General features: G+C 49.3%; 1 protein-coding gene across 4 annotated transcripts in view; it reads right to left on the bottom strand.

Annotated features, from left to right (window-relative positions):
* IGF1R (insulin like growth factor 1 receptor) overlaps window positions 1-16481 on the bottom strand; it is a 307416-nt gene that overhangs the window by 35616 nt on the left and 255319 nt on the right. For 3 of the 4 annotated variants that reach the window (XM_021082915.1, XM_021082918.1, XM_021082920.1), the window contains exons 6-13: window positions 15754-15968; window positions 13789-13915; window positions 11988-12226; window positions 9587-9754; window positions 9211-9418; window positions 3655-3938; window positions 1970-2106; window positions 1215-1374 (exon numbers count right to left, since the gene is read on the bottom strand). In XM_021082915.1, coding sequence (XP_020938574.1) covers window positions 1215-1374; window positions 1970-2106; window positions 3655-3938; window positions 9211-9418; window positions 9587-9754; window positions 11988-12226; window positions 13789-13915; window positions 15754-15968 — 1538 coding nt within the window. 4 annotated transcript variants of the gene reach the window in all.

Consider the following 16481-nt stretch of genomic DNA (forward strand, 5'->3'; position numbering starts at 1 on the left):
TTTACGTCACCAAATGAAAACATTGAGTTTTCTTGGCCAAGCAAGTTCAGGGCCCTTATTGTGCTGCTCATACATTTTATAAAATTCAGTTTTAAAATCTAAAATCCTCACAGAGAATGGCCTCTTAAGAATTCTGTCTGTCGAAGGTTTGAGCACAAACGTACAAAATGGCCCAGTCTCTGTGTCAAATGGCAAGTGCCACGTGCTTTCGATGTACATTGCTGCTTTAGAAGTGCATGTGGGAGCTCTCGTCGTGTCTCAGCGGAAACAAAGCTAACTAGTATCCATGAGTACTGGGTTCGAGCCCTGGCCTCACTCAGTGGGTTGGGGATCTAGCGTTGCCATGGGCTATGGTGTAGGTTGCAGATGTGGCTCAGATCTTGTGTTGCTGTGGTTGTGGTGTAGGCCGGCAGCTGCAGCTCCAATTTGACTACTAGCCTGGGAAGCTCCATGTGCGCAGGTGTGACCCTAGAAAGTCAAAAAACAAACAAACAAACAAAACAAAACAAAAGTTGGAGTTCCTGTCATGGCTCAGCAGTTAACGAACCTGACAAACATCCATGAGGACACAGGTTCGATCCCTGGCCTCGCTCAGTGGGTTAAGGGTCTGGGGTTGCTGTGGCTGTGGCGTAGGCTGGTGGCTACAGCTCTGATTGGAGCCCCCCTAGCCTGAGAACCTCCATATGCCACAGGTACGGCCCTAAAAAGACCAAAAAATAAAAATAAAAGTGCATCTGTATCTTACCGATGAGCAGTGATGAGGGCCATGTCTCAGCCTGGGATGCTATCCTGGCGACTCCTGCCTGCTCTGGAGCAGACTGGACCTGAAGGCCCTCAGGTTTCTGTCACCCGTTATGGTTGAGAGCCCTGAGCCTGAGTCCCAACCAGCATCCCTGACGAGGCAGGAGGCAGGATGGTCAATTCAGTACTTTGTAAAATGCTCTGGACGTAAACCAAGTTGGGAGCAAAAGCCCCTGGCTGTCTCCCTCAAAAGAGGGACTCAGAGTCTCTCGCTGCCCATCAGATGAGGTAAGGACTCCAGGCGTGGCAGCTCCTTAGCCTGAGCTCCCAGACAAGGTGCTGGCAGAAGCATGACTCTTCTGAAAGTTGGCCACCGGAAATTAGAAAACCAGAGAGCCACGACCAGCCAGTCTTCCCCAGTCCCGGCCCCACCTGCTTTCAGTCTTCCCAGCTGCTCCCTCCTTAAGCCTTACTTTTGGCCTGGACGTAGAAGAACACAGGTTCCGTCCATGACCCATTCCCGGAGAGAGAGGTGGCCTGAATCCGGGCCGTGTAGTTCCCCGGGTTGAGCCTGTTCAGCTTGGCCCCTCCATACTTCCTGTACTCCTGTCTGGACACACATTCCCGCTGATCCTGGGGAAATAAACATTTGCGTTTGCGTCCATCTCCCACACATTCTGGGGAAATGGGCGACTACTGCTACCTCGCCCCTCACCTCCCACTCAACAGTGACCCAGAGCTGCAGTGAAAGGGAAAACACCCAGTTGTACAGTGTGGCAGCCCTCCAGGAACTGTGAGCACACCCAAGCTCTAACCAAACCTTATTTCTTTAGCTAAAAAGACTTCCAGAAAGACTAAGTTCTTAAGGCCAATCTACTCCAGGTTGAAAGCTGGTTTTCTGTGAAGAAATAGTTTCTTGAGGATGAGAGTAAACCAGCTCCTTGCACATTCTGAGAAATCCTCAAAGAGAATGGAGTTGGGAGAAAGACCTAAATCCTCAATGATTTACCTCCTGATTTTTATTTTTATTTGTTAGCTGCATGCAAAAGTTCTTGGGCCAGGGATTGAACCTGAGCCACAGCAGTGACAATGTCAGGGAACTCCTCACCTCCTTATTTTATTGTTTAAAGTCTTAAGCTAAGCAGGAGGTGCCCTGTGTCACACTGGAACATATGCCATCACCTGTATTGGAAACATATCCAGACATAGGCCACTGCCCCAGTCTTACCTCGACTTGTGATCCGTATTTTATTTCATACATTAGAATCAATCCATTAGGATTCTCAGGTTCTGGCCACTTTAAAAAGATGGAGTTCTCAGGCCGTGGCTCCCAGGTCACTGGCCCAGGAATGTCATCTGCTCCTTCTGTGCAACAATTGAAACAAGCAATGAAGTTAGACTCAAGTCCCCCAAAAAAGACAAAAAATGCTGGATTAAACCTAAGAATACCCTCTTCAACCATGCATACAGGACTGCAGACGGTACCTGCGTTCATTTCTCCTGACCTGACCTCACATACACAGTAGGTTTCTTTTTTTTTTTTTCCTTTTGAGGGTTGTACCCGTGGCATATGGAGATTCCCAGGCTAGAGGTCGAATTGGAACTGCAGCTGCCGGCCTACACCACAGCCACAGTTACGTGGGATCCAAGCCACATTTGCTACCTACACCACAGCTCAGGGCAATGCTGTGAGCGAAGCCAGGGATTGAACCCACATCCTCAGTGGATACTGGTCAGGTTCTTTACCACTGAGCCACAATGGGAACTTCCAGCAAGGGTTTTGGAAGCAACCCAATGGCCTATAAGTTTCAAGATGCCACCATACCCTCCCTGTTCCCCAGCCCCCAACAAAAAAGCCTACTATCAAGCACAGGAGAAAAACCTCAGCAACCCAATTGTCTTATTTCTGGTACTCAGCTTCTTTACCATGCCGTCAAACACAGGCAGCACTGAGAAGGTACTGAGTGAGCAGAAGCAGATATTCCACCTCCAGGCCAGACTGGACACTTCACGCTTTGCAGCTGCGCAAGGCAGATGCATGCTTTTTGCACAGGCGTGAAGGATGGTCCCCGAGCCACCTGCAAGGACACTGGTGCTGAGTGCAAGCTCGCCGCCTCATCAGTGAGTCCTCTAGCTGCCCAGTGAGGCTGGGGTGCCTGCTCTCTTGCTTTTGCTTCTTAAAGCGATTAAACCCAAGGGTGAGCATAAGTCACTGAAAGTTCCAGATGGGAAAGGCTGTGAGAAAGTAGCTGGGCTATGTCTTGCCTGGAAGGGTGAGGAGACTAAGGCTGGAGAGGCTGGTGGCCACATGTAGGTGCCAGAACCAGGGCAGGGAGGCCCTGCTCCCGGACCGCAGCCTCTATGCCACTTTGCCAGCTCCACAGGGAAGCCAACTAGGCAGTTCATCCATCCTTAAAGGTGGATGGCTTGCTGTCTGGGCCACAGGTAGCTTCTAAAAGAAGAGGAAGGTGAGGACCAAACAAGCAGGACGCGAAGCTGCTCTGGGAGCTGACCTTCAGGAGCTACACTCACTTTGATTCAGGGCAGCCAACTGAGGATTTCACAGAATCTCTGAGAACTCAGGAGAGACCTGGCAAATTTCCCTTTGCATAAATGGGCAAAAAAAAGGGCCCACGGCAATGCACAACATGAACCAAGGAGAGGGAAAGTGTAGACCCTGAATTGAGTTCCCTGCTCTCAAGCACTCTGTATGGAGAGACTGGGGAGAGAGTGGGGTTGCTATGAATGAACTCCATTCCTGGGCTGCTGGACTAGTGAGCTGCCTACAAAAGACCACTCATTCTTTAATAAGCAGGACTGAGAGTAAGGGTCATTGCCCTGGGTGTCAGCCTCCATCTGTACAAATCAAGGCTGTGAGTGAATTAGGAATGGAGTGACTGGATCACACCATACCTGCAGGCATGGTTCTTGCAAAGACAAAGTTGGAGGCACTGCAGCCCAGCTTCTCAGCCTCATGGTTACAGCTGTGGATGTCAATTCGGTACAAAGTAAAAGGCCGGAGGTTGGAAATGACAGTTCTCTCCTTGTTATCCACTCTGCTCTCAAAAAAAGGGTACTCTGTCTCAAGCTCCTCTGGGTCCGTGACATTGTAGGTGTCCACCACTGTGGTGTTTCTGCTCCGGCTGGACATGGTGGTGTTGGCGACCTGCATGACCTCCCTCCGCTTCCGTTCAGGTCTGCAAAGAAGAGAGAAACTTGACTTGTGAGTAAGGACTTCTACCTCTTTGGTCTTTTCTATGACTTGGGTTAGGGTAACAGAAAGAAAAGAAAAGAAAAATCTTAACCTCAGAATAAAAGGAGCCATTCAACTGCCTTGCATAAGAACCGATAAATAAATGGGGATTTCCTTCTTCATTATTTATTTTGCTTTCTCTCCACGGCAAACCTCAGACTTGCCATACAAACTGTCCCCTGGCTCCCAAAGTGGTTATTCGAAGGTACACAGAGGCCAACTAAAGCCTTAGCCCCCAGCCGCCTCCAGCTCAGCAGAGCCCTCGTTGCTTTATTGGAACATCAGTGCCATCTGCTCCACAGACCTCTTGCTACGTGTCAAAGGTGACTGACCTGCTGGCCACACTGAGATTTACTGGGGGTGGGTTAGAGGTCAGGTGTGGGGTGCAGGCCCAGAGAAGTGGGCAGCAGGGTTCACAGGCCTGTAGTGGTGGTTCTTTTGACCACCTTTCTGCTTTGTAGTAAAAGGAAGCTTGTGGTAGCAGGAACTTGCTTGGATCTCAGACCTGTCGCTCTGGGGGCCCACTAGGCCCCTTCTCCTCTGAAGGGGGCGTCTATTTTCTTCTCAGCCTGGCCTTGCTTCCCACCCAGCAGGCACCACCGTGGTCTCCCCAAGGCCCTGCCCAGGACAGGGGCAGCGTCACAGTCACAGATTTTAGTGGGGCTTAGAACAACAGACATGAACAACAACAGGAAAGCAGAGGGACCATTTGAGTCACCGGGGGAGGATGACCACACCCACAAGGACAGGTGAGGCATCCAAGAAGCTGGACGACTCTTCCAGTGGCTGCTTCCATGAGAGCTTGAGAGAGAGTACCCTTTTTTCGAGAGCAGAGTAGATAACAAGTAGAAGTCAGAAACCTTAAAAGTGGGCTCCTAGCAGTTACAGGAACCTAGAGAAACACAGTATGAGACCAGTAAGCACTCAGACAAAGAAACAGCCACCCTCAGGTCAGCCACAGGGCAGGCGGGGGCGGGGGGCAGGGGCAGCACTGTCCCGTCCACACTGGGTAACCAGCCGGCATCCCTCTCCTATGGGTGGGCAAAGGGTGGGGAGCTAATGAAACAAACCTCATCCGGGAAGGAAAACGAAAAGCCCAGGAAGGAAATGAAGGGGAGAGAGCCCAAGTTCCCACAGGGGCCCAGGCACCCAGGGGGCTGACACCTGGCAGGCTTCCCTCAAGTCCTTATTTGCCCCAGAGGGAAAAACCTGGAAGAGGCTTGGGGAAAAGGGTGCAGGCTCCCCCATGTGTCTGGCCCACGGATTCCCCTCAGAAAACACTGCCATTGCCTCCGTGCAGGGGACATACTGGGCTCTGCCCAAAATGTGATACATTCAACACAGGTAAGCTCATTCCAGCTCATCCTAGCCGGTAGAGAACCACAAGACTAGGGCATGAGCCGAGGGCCCACTGCATCTGCTACCCTGGCGATGGTAACCCATCCTACCCTCATTTATTGCTAGGAAGACCTTTTTTTTTTTTTTTTTGTCTTTTTGCTATTTCTTTGGGCCGCTCCTGCGGCATATGGAGGTTCCCAGGCTAGGGGTCCAATCGGAGCTGTAGCTGCCAGCCTACGCTGGAGCCACAGCAACGCGGGATCCGAGCCACGTCTGCAACCTACACCACAGCTCAGGGCAACGCCGGATCGTTAACCCACTGAGCAAGTGCAGGGATCGAACCCGCAACCTCATGGTTCCTAGTCGGATTCGTTAACCACTGCGCCACGACGGGAACTCCAGGAAGACCTTTTTTTTGATACAACCAGCAGATTTCCTGCCTTCTCTTCAAAACCGACACAGCCCATAAAATCAAGACAACGCCTACTTGCGTGTATACGTAAGAAGTTGCTTGGGTTTAATTCACCACACAATAATACTGTGTCAAAACTCCTCCTGCAGCCCACTCCTGTTTACCTGGGGTTCCAGCATGAAGTTCATTTGACAGTGTATTTTATTTTTCACCACAGTTTTGGAGGCTGCAGAGCTGTTGCAGTGGATAGGGACTGGGGAAGGCATGGGGCCAACAGAATGGCAGGTCCCAATTCTCTGTCAACAGCCACACTTCCAAATGGTGTGATTCTCTGTAAACAGCAGCCAATGTTATCGCCAGCTTCCCTCACGCCCACGCTTGGGACGACTTACACCTGTCGGAAAACCTGCCTTACTCTTCAACATCTGTTGACATTTCAGTCACTGCAATCAAACTCTGTGACTTAGAACGTAAAGGCGGTGATCAATGAAAAGTGCTCAGCACCAGATAACTGACACCAGAAAGCAACACACCACCCCTGGGGACGTCCGGCTTCAAGATACATGGGACATGTTCAGCAAACAATGTACCACAGTGGCCTTGACTGGCTGGAAGCCCCCAAATAAACTGTTCTTGGAATGAACTGGAAAAAATAAAAACTGACTTTGGACAATTTAGCTGTAAAAAGAAAAACCTTCCTTTATGATTTATTCAGTCCTTCTGTTACCTGGACACTTCTTTTACCTGAATTCTGTCAGAAATTGTGTGCACATCAGATGCATACCTTAATAGGAGGCATAAAAACACAAATGTGAGATTCTTAGCAATTGTGGCTCCTCACCATGCGCCAAATGGTATTATATCTGTCCTATGAAATGAGGGGCAGGTAGCAGAACTAGACTTCGGAGAGAGGCCGTGAGGACCGCAGGGTGGACGCATATGCATTCATAAGGTGAATGTAGCAAAGAGGAAACTTATCTTGAACTCAGCAACAAAAACACAGGGCATTCACGATATCTGTGTGGCTCTGCCGCAATATCCTCTGATCCATGTTCCACGATGGATGAGTGAAAATAGCACTGCCTGGTGACTATAAACAGAGAGCTAAGGGCTTTTTAGCAAAACCATTCCCAAGCCTGGACTCACAACCTGGACCTCGGGCAGGTTGGTGGTCCAAGACGGCAATGTAGCCGGTGCCTCTGATGGAGAATGAAGTGACAGCTCCTGCCTAGCCTGCCTGGGATGCTCAAAATCCATCCTCTTCTGGGTTCACAGGAAGTAGGGAAGAGCCTCTGCTGGCTTGGGATGGGGTGGGGGAGGGGGCTGGGTGCAGGGGGCATGGGCCATGGGCCATGTTGAGATGCCATGAAGGAAAGAGTCTTGGTGTACAGGGAGGAGGGCCAAGCCCTAGACTGATCATTAATGATCAGGATGGTGCAGAAGCCACTGAATCTGGGTTCTAGTTTCAAAACATCATTGGGCTATTTTCCAGTCTGGAAACCACACACAGTATACAGAATATCTGGACTAACATGTGAACCGCAGCCCTGTCAACCATCTGCAAACAGGACATGTCACCAGCGGAGCAGGTTGGGAGGTTCAGGGGTAGAAAGCCACTAAGTGATGCAGAGCTTCGTTCTGCAAAGGGAATAGTGCCTCCAGTTCTAAAAGGGCTTGATTCCCTGTTTTAATGATTTTTCAAAGCAAGATGTCTATTTTTGACTATTATACAAATATCAAGAGGGTTCCTTGACAAAAAAAAAAAAAAGTCTCTTCCAAAACCGTTTGTTGCTAAAAACCTAAGAGCCTTTAGGGTGAAGCAACTAGAGAACCCACAGAAGCACAGAGGCTGGGAGGAGAGTGATCACTAGACTAGGCCAGCAGCGGGGCTGTCAGCTGTGGCGCCTGGGGGTCAGGGAGACAGGCTTGTAAGTCAGCGCTGTTCTGCGTGCTGATCCTCTGCCCAGATTCAGGCACGATATTGTTTTCAAACTCTGAACTCTAATCTTTCAGGAAGAAAAGGGAGCCATCAGCCACCACCCTGTTTCTATCTCCTCTCCCCAACATCACACGGTTACTTTGCTGAAGGTCCCTCCACATTTTTTTCCTTTTACTGTTGTTTGTTGTGGTAAAATAACCATTTAACATTTTAAAAAAAACCTAACCAACTTTTGACATTTCAGCACTTTGAGGTGCACTATTGAGTGTCACCGATTACAGTTATAATGCTACACAACCGTCGCTACTCCTTCCAAAAGTTTTCATCATCCCAAACAGAAGTTCCACATGCATTAAGGAGTAACTCCCCCACTTCCCCTCCTCCCTACCCCGAACAACCTCTAATCTACTGCCTGTTGCTATGAATCTGCCTGTCGCAGACATTCCATATACATGGAATTACACAGCATCTCCTTCTGTATCCAGCTGCTTGCATTCAGCATTGTGTTTTCACAGTTCACCCATGCTGTAGTCCATGCTTCAGAATCACATTCTTTTTCATGGTTGAATAATATTCCATTGCAAAGAAAGACCACATTTGTTCATCCATTAATCTGCCAGTGGACACAGGGGCTATTCCCCGATTTTGGCTATTTGAATAATTCTGCTCTGAACGTTTACTTTCTTCTGGTTTTATCTCTGCTTGGCAGAGACGGGAGTAGTGGAGCAGACAGATGCCCTGGGGCTGGGCTGCTGGCCTTTGAAGGGCTATCTTCTATGTGGCTCCCAAACCTGCTTGGCCTGAGGCACTTGGTTATGCTTTTTTTTGGTTTGTTTTTGGTCTTTTTAGGGCTGTACCCACAGCATATGGAGGGTCCCAGGCTAGGAGTCAAATCAGGGCTATAGCTGCTGGCCTCTGCCACAGCCACAGCAACAGCAACACCAGATTCAAGCCGAGTCTGTGACCTACACCACAGCTCACGGCAACACTGGATCCTTAACCCACTGAGTGAGGCCAGGGATCAAACCTGTGTCCTCATGGATACTAGTCAGATTCATTTCCGCTGAGCCATGATGAACTCCCTCAGTTATGCTTTTAGATTGGGTCCCTTTCAGAACCAACTCTGATTTTCTCCCTCTCACTGCCCTCCTCCTCATCGGGCTGGGAGGCAGCAGGGAGGAGTGGGAAGGGCAGACAAGCGCCCAAATCCAGGCTCCTTGATCGCTGGTTTCTGTGACTGTGGCCAGGTGACTACTGCTGTCTAAGCCCATGTGTTCTCTACAGGGGGCTGGCAGCTGCCCTGTCACCTGTCACATGACACTGCCTATAGCACAGATGTCGGGCTCTGAGCCCTCCCCTGGGGGCTGAATGGCTGGGGCAGTAATCCCACCTGGCCAAGTTGAGAGCCTACACTGCTGTCCCACCTCCACAGCCACTGGGTCTCGCCTTGAGGCTGCTGACCGACAAACCACCAGGTGGAGAGGAAGAGCCAGGACCTGCCTGAGGACACCTTTAAAGGACACGTACCTGGGCACAAAGATGGCATTGTGCAGGAAGTTCTCGAAGACCTTGCGGTACTCAGCCTCCTCCTTCTCTGCCTGCTTCTCAGCTTCTGTTTTGGGGCAAGCACAGCATGGTCCCTTCTCCCCGCCACACACTTCAGTCTTGGGGTTCTCTGTAGCCTCCTCGACATCAATGGTGCCATCAGCATACTTCCTGATGGGGATTTTGTCTGCTTGGAAAAGAGCAGCCCAAGGAGAGCCAAGTTACCCAACCGGTACGGGAAGACACCACGGTTAGCACCTGTGACCATGGCCAAGGCTGCACACAGCAGCAGCCTGATGCTGAATGCGTAGCATAGGGCTCGGGAGTCAGAGCCACAGGTGTCCCATGTCCCCCTCACCTTTGGAGCAGTAATTATGCCGGTAGAGATAGCTGTCCTGAGGCTGGCGCTGCCACCGCACGATGTAGTAGCTCAGGTTGCCATTGGGCAGGGAGGGCGGGTTCCACTTCACTATCAGCTGAGAAGAGGAGTTTGATGCTGAGAGGACATCCAGGGGAATGGAAGGAACTGGAAAGGGGAACAGAGGACCTTTTACAACACGCAATGAACCCATCACCCAGGCCGCCAGAGACACAATGCAAACCCATGAGAAGCCCAAAGTCTGACCTGGAGAGGAAAATGGTGTTGGACGCTGAAAACATAACAAAAACTGAACCTTGTTTTGAAATCATATTAATTTCCCGGTACCTGTTCTCAGGGAATCTCTGTGATAACAAATGTCATCAGAGAGCTGCATATGAAACTGGGTGGGAGGCGGGAGGGCAGAGCCAGGGTTGGGAGGGATGACTTAAGACCTTCAGTTAATTCAATCACTGAATTCTCATTTATTACAACTGCCATCCGCCAGAACATTTAACTCCAGCAGCAGTCTCAGCAAATGGTGAGACTTGTCTTTCATCTGAGATTCTGAATCTCTGAGAAAAATGGCAAAAAGCCAAAATGAAAGAGGGAAGAAAAAAGGGTGCTAGAGAGAGAGAGAGAGAGAGAGAGAGAGAGAGAGAGAGAGAGAGAGAGAGAGAGTGTGTGTGTGTGTGCCGGGGAGGGAGTGCTTTGGCAATGCAAAGTGTCTGGAAATCTACTGATTCTGTAATCACAATTCAATGGAACTATGACAAGCAGTCTAAAACATCTGGAAAACACATAAAACCCTGATTTCAAGCCATGGGCTCTGTTACCAGCAAAACCTTTGATTTACAGGCAAAGCATAATAATCTGGTCATGCTTTACTTACTATTGCCCTCCAAACCCAAACTCAGGGCTGACCTGTGTATAAAGGGCAAATGCATCTTGGGACCACTGAAATCTTATTTTCATTGGGGTCCTAAAAAAAAAACACACTGATTTTGTCCAAAGAGCAAAAGACACTTTCACTGTTTATCACTTTTGCAACATGGTCATGAAAGCTGCTTTTAAAATTTGAAAGCTTAAGGTGCAAAATATTATTCACAAGGTGCTGAACACCTGTAAGGAAGGACAATTAGGGAAAAGGTTCTGACTAACGCTAACTTTTTCTGGGAAAAACGAAAACTACTGAATGCTAGGTCTCTTTAGTGCTTGCTAGAATAAGTATTTCAGAAGCACACAGCTTACCCTAGATATTTCAATAACAAGTGTCACAAAAGAGCTGAGGTGAGGGACCAAGTTATTCTCTGTCCCTACCACTAGTGAGGACTGGGGCCAAAAGGAAGCAAACGGACTCACTTTGTACGGTGCCTTGTTTTCCATCTTTGGGGAAAGGAAACAAGTTTCCTAAGAATTGGTCATAATAAAGAAAGATTTTTTATTTTTCTCAAATTAGCTACAATGGATTACTTCCAAATTTTAGGTGGAACAACTTAGTCTGTTGCCTTTGCGCCTCTGCTACAACATCCGGGGCCTCAGATCAGAAGCCTGTATCACATGTTTTGATGTAAACACTGTACCATCAGTGACATGACCGTGGCCACTTAGAAAACGGAGATGGAACGGGGGAGGGGAGGGGAGGGGAGGAGGAGGTAGGCTAAAGGATTTCCCCACCATTTCTTCCTCACCCTCTTTAAACTCACTGTGTACTAGCTAATGGGTGTTTTAAAACAGCCGAGGCACTGTAACAATAGCTATCATCTAAGAACATTTGTCAGTGTCTTTTAAAATGGTTTTTATATATTTGGGAAATACACACAAATGTCTGCTTTTATTAGTTCCAGGTCCTACGGTCGAGAAATGAGGTGGTTTAGAAAATGAAGATCAGGGGAGAAGGGGGCCCAATGTCATCAGTGAACACTTTGAATGTTCACCACACAGTTCATCTGATGTTTTTCAACTTGCGCCTATTTTCTTGGAACGCTCACTGGATCAGGATGAAGATGAGAAACGAGCCAGCCATGTGAGGTAACTGGAACACCAACCAGCATGGTTTCAGTTCCCAGAGGCCCAACTGTCAAAATAACCAAGAAAGGTAGCCATAGAGGTCCGTGTCCGGGTCAGGCCTCTCAATCCAATAACCTAGCACCCTGGAGGACCTGGGCACATAGGTCCAGGATAGTCAGAATGATGATGGAAGATGGTACCAAGTCCAGAAAATGGCCTGGAAGAGGCCAGGGTTTTGGGAGTGGGAAAACCTATGCACGATACTATATGCCAACCAGACAGATGTATAAAAGACAGACAAGCGGCACAGCTCATTGCATCCCTCTGCAACGTTGTATCTCAAGTGAGGACGGAGAGAGCAGAGGAAGTGTGGGAAGGCGGGGCTGGATACCTGAAGCATTGGTGCGAATGTACAAGATCTCACTCTTGGCCCCACGGATGTGGTCATTCTCCACCATGGTGAGGGTCACGGCCTTGACGTAAACAGCGTACTGTGTCCAGGGCTTCAGCCCATGCAGTAGAATGCCAGGCTCGACGTCCTTATTGGGAGGGAGGTCCACGTCCACCATGTTCCAGCTGTTGGAGCCACAGGCATCCTGCCCATCATACTCCGTGACGTTTTTAAAGGGCCTGAAACACAACTGATGCAGCTCAGAGTGTGTTTTACGGGGCTGACACCAAAGTTCTCAGGAACCTCCCCTGGGGCCTCCCACATCACACGTACTGGGAGTTCTAGGTAAAGCAAATAATCAATTAGCTTCTAATAGAAGACAAAAATGAAGCCATTGGGCTCCAGGTTTTGCACGCTTCTGTACACGCTATAGAATCAAACACTCTCCCTCAGGAAGAGCAAGTTCCACACTTCTGGGGACTGAAAACGCTGATCCTTAAAGGTACATGCAAATGTTCCTTTCCTCTCTTCCGTTTAATGAGAACAACAGTTCCTGATAATGACTAACTTTGGGGAAGTTCCCCTGTGGCGCAGCAGGTTAAGGATCTGGTTGCTGCTGCTGTGGCTCAGCCTGCAATCTGATCTCTGGCCTGGGAACTTCTCTTACTGCAGGTACAGCCAAAAAACAAAAACAAACAAAAAAACAAATAAACCTTTGTAGGAAAATGACTTTGCTACAGAAAGACAGTTTCTCCAACGTGCTTCCAAATCTAATTTGCTCACAAACAATTCTGATTGCTTAAGTACCTGGTAACATTCAAATATTTAGTTTCCAGATTATCTCAGATTCTAGCATCAACTCTTCAGTGAAATTTCTAGCCAACATTGCCAGAGCACTGGCCGGACCATCAAAGAGGATGATCACTTTGCACAGATGCAGAGCTGGGGCAGGGACTCCATACCTCTCAGGTGAAAGGGCTCCACAGCCACTGGCTTCTGAAACAGACACTAACAATAACCCTCCCTGTGGTCATGATGGAAGACCGTGACTGGCTCCCCTGTGTAGGGACATCCTGCAGCTCCAGCAGGGGGAAGGGTACTAGATGTTGCTAGTGGTGGCTCTGCTTCCAGCTCCAGGGAATCCCAGCGCCTGGGAAAGGGACCCATGGCATCAAGGTGGGACTCGGGTGAGGAGGGTGACTAAGAGGCCTGAGGGAACCAGCTGGATACAGGAGGCTCAGAAAGAAAGGGGGGGAGGGACCAAGAAGAGCCACCACCTGGAGGGATGTCCTGGCTGCTGAGGCAGGCCACTATCCTCTGAAGGCACAAGAAAAGATCCAATAGACTTTGGGAGAAATCCTGGGAGGTTTGAGACAGGAGGTCAGTCTCCCTCCATTCTCCCTCCCTTGTTCAGAAGGCTCATGACCTAGAGCAGAGGGGCCACAGAAGGAGTGATTGGAATAGACAATGGACCTGTCTGGGGGTCACTTCATGGGGAGCTGAGTATCCTGTGGTTCCCAGACCAAGGGTGAGCACACACCAAGGCTGCAATGACATTTCAACCACACCCTCCATCCCTGGTTATGAACTTTGGGACTGACCTGCTTCCCACCAAACAGGTTTCCCCCCTTAGATTCACTTTATTCAAGCACCTCTAACTATGCATTGAAGACTGAAAGGCCTCAAGTTAACCTTTTTTGTCTAGAGCTGTCACCGGCGGTGATGGATGCTATGACAGCCAGGAGCATGGTGAGGAGGAAGCCCTGCCAACAGAATGACGTCACCAAGCACAGATACTCACGCTTCCTTGTAGTAGACAGTGAAGCTGATGAGGTCCCTGTAGTCAGGGGGCCGGTATCGGTGCCAGGTGATGATGATGCGGTTCTTCCACGTGGTGGTGGAGGTGAAGTGCAGGACGTCACTTTCACCTGGGGCACAGAGGCACATCCGTGAGTGACACGGGTCAACTGCCTTGCACGAAGACCCTCTTCCCCAAAGTCGGGCTGCCCTGTGAAGCCCTCTTTTGGACTTCTCAGTGGCTTTCTTGTTTCTACTAAGGACCCAAACACTGAACTATGCGGCCTCTGAGGGGCTCGGTCTTTTGTTTTAGGACACTTGGTGGCACTGGGCGTGAACCTGTAATTCCTGACCTGGATGAGAAGAACTGCTGGGTAGAGCAAGCTGGCCTTATCTCTCTGCTCATCCCTAAGATGCGGGCCACCGAGGGAACCTGGGAAGGTGAGAGGGGACCTTGCCACTGGCCCAAATCTTCTTAGATGTGATGGCACCTATCCTGCAGTTGTAGATATCCACCTGCTCATGTCAAACTGGCAAAATAGGTAACAGCAGGTGTGCCTCCAGAGAGGAACTCTTTTTAGTTTAAACTTGGTATGGATACCTTCCTGTGCAAGGATGCAGGAACTCCTTGGAGGATCCAGCCAGTGCTGACATGCAGTGGGGAATGGATTAAGCCCTTTGCTTCTGGGGGAAGGAGGCCTTTGCTGCTGAGGCAAGACAGGGAGGCTGCCCCCAGCACCCCTGTTTCCTGACCAGATTCAAACTGGAAAGAGAACGGGGAAGAATCCACGACTGCCTCCCTCTCCTATGAACTGTCCTTTCCCCGCATGTTTGCCTGACTCCCAGTGCACCCTCAGCAGGTAAAGCAGAGGCTAAAGGGAGCTAGAGACAGTTTATGGGGCCATATGTGATGAACTGAGATTGAAAAAGTGTTGCAATTCTGGCTAAAGTGTTATTTAGAAAGGAAATATGGTGTTTCCAAAGGAAAATAAATGGCTACTGTATTCATGATCTGACAAGTCAGACTGGCTGAGTCTAAGGAGAAAACACTTGAGACAGTGCTCTGGTAAGCCTGCTTCTGCTGTGATATGAACAGGGGGCGTGGTGGTGGCTGTGGTGGGATGTGTGAGAGAGAAGGCCCTCTAAAAACTTTTCCTGAGCAACCTGAGAATCTCCCAAGTAAATCTAGGGCTCAGCACAACACTGACCTATGCTGAAGTTCTCACAGATTCTCCTCCACCCCCACTGCCGTGTGTGCGCTTTTGCAAATCACTCTTGCTCACCTAGACTGGTCTCTTTTTTCCTAATACCTGTCCCTTACCAAGAGCTGATGGTGGAGAGACAATCTACTTTTACAGCCCTGTGAAGCCACACAGAACCACACCATCTTTAAAAGCAGTTTTAAACCCTGTTTTTCAGGGCTAGGTGAGAAAGTCACTATAATATCTCCGATGCAAAAACCCTAAAGTAGAAATCAGATAACCAGTGTAAGGTTATAAGTATATTGTTCAAAATTTAAAAAGCAATATCAATCCAGGGAAGCAGTTTTCGTGCTGGGGTGGGAGCTAGGAGGAGGCCAGGTCAGGGGCTGGGGGCCTGTGGCCACAAGGGCTGCTGTGCTTGCAGCTGGGCCCTTCTGCCCTCAGGCCTCCCTTCACTCTGCAGAGAGAGAGAGCCAGAGACCAGGTCTCCCTTGGAAAATAATCCAATTGTGTGCCTGACAATAAAAGATGCTCAACTCTGTGTATTCTGTAAGCACCTCTTTAAAATCTGAGAACCTATTTATAAATGTTTAGCACTCACAAATAGATGCTCCAGGAAATTTACAAATCTGCCACAAATCTGCCCCACTACTGCCTTTGAAGATACCTACGTGTGAGTGGAGTGCTCATCAAGAAGCCCTCCTGTGAAATGGGGAGGGGCCCACAAATGGACACTGCCATTTAGATGGGGGGTGGGGTCCACTCACAGGAGGCTCTCTCTCCATTGTTCCTGGTGTTTATGTCCCCTTTGCTCTGGCGCCCTTTAGTCCCTGTCACTTCCTCCATGCGGTAAATCTCGGAGACACACAATTTGGGATTGAAAGCAAAGTACATTTTCCCAGCTTTGATGGTCAGGTTGCGATGGTCCCAGTCCCACAGCTGCTGCAAGTTCTGGTTGTCAAGGACGTAGAAGGAGTAATTCCTAGAAGCACAGAAATCCGCATTAGCACCCTTGCCGTTCCCCACCAGCTACGTGGCTCCAGAATACACTGCCTTTGCCTATCAGAGATGTGGCTACAAACAGCATCTAAGAAAGGATAGTTACTGTTATCAATGGCAATGATATGATTCAAGGACAATACTGAAATCGATAAGGCACTAATTAATTTGATGATCCCTCTTACCGACAAATAATGCTTCTCAAACGGAAGGATGCTCCTCGAATCATTCCCTAGAAATGCCTCTGGTTATTGCTCTCAAGCGGAGTATGTACAATGCGCTGGAAATCAGTTCGTGGGAGAACAGATATGCTCTGCTACTCAACCGGAACAGCTTACATATTTGCTGTAGAAAGTCTGCCATTATCCTTGGGGGTAAATCCCATCCGTGCTGTCAGCAGCATATGATGGGGTAGGAGAGAGAATGGGTCGGAGAGACAGACTTGGTGCTGGACCAGCCCTGGGCCGGCTCCCTCCTCTAGATTCACCCACCCTAA

This window comes from Sus scrofa, chromosome 1 (assembly GCF_000003025.6).
Source record: "Sus scrofa isolate TJ Tabasco breed Duroc chromosome 1, Sscrofa11.1, whole genome shotgun sequence".
NCBI lineage: Eukaryota > Metazoa > Chordata > Mammalia > Artiodactyla > Suidae > Sus > Sus scrofa.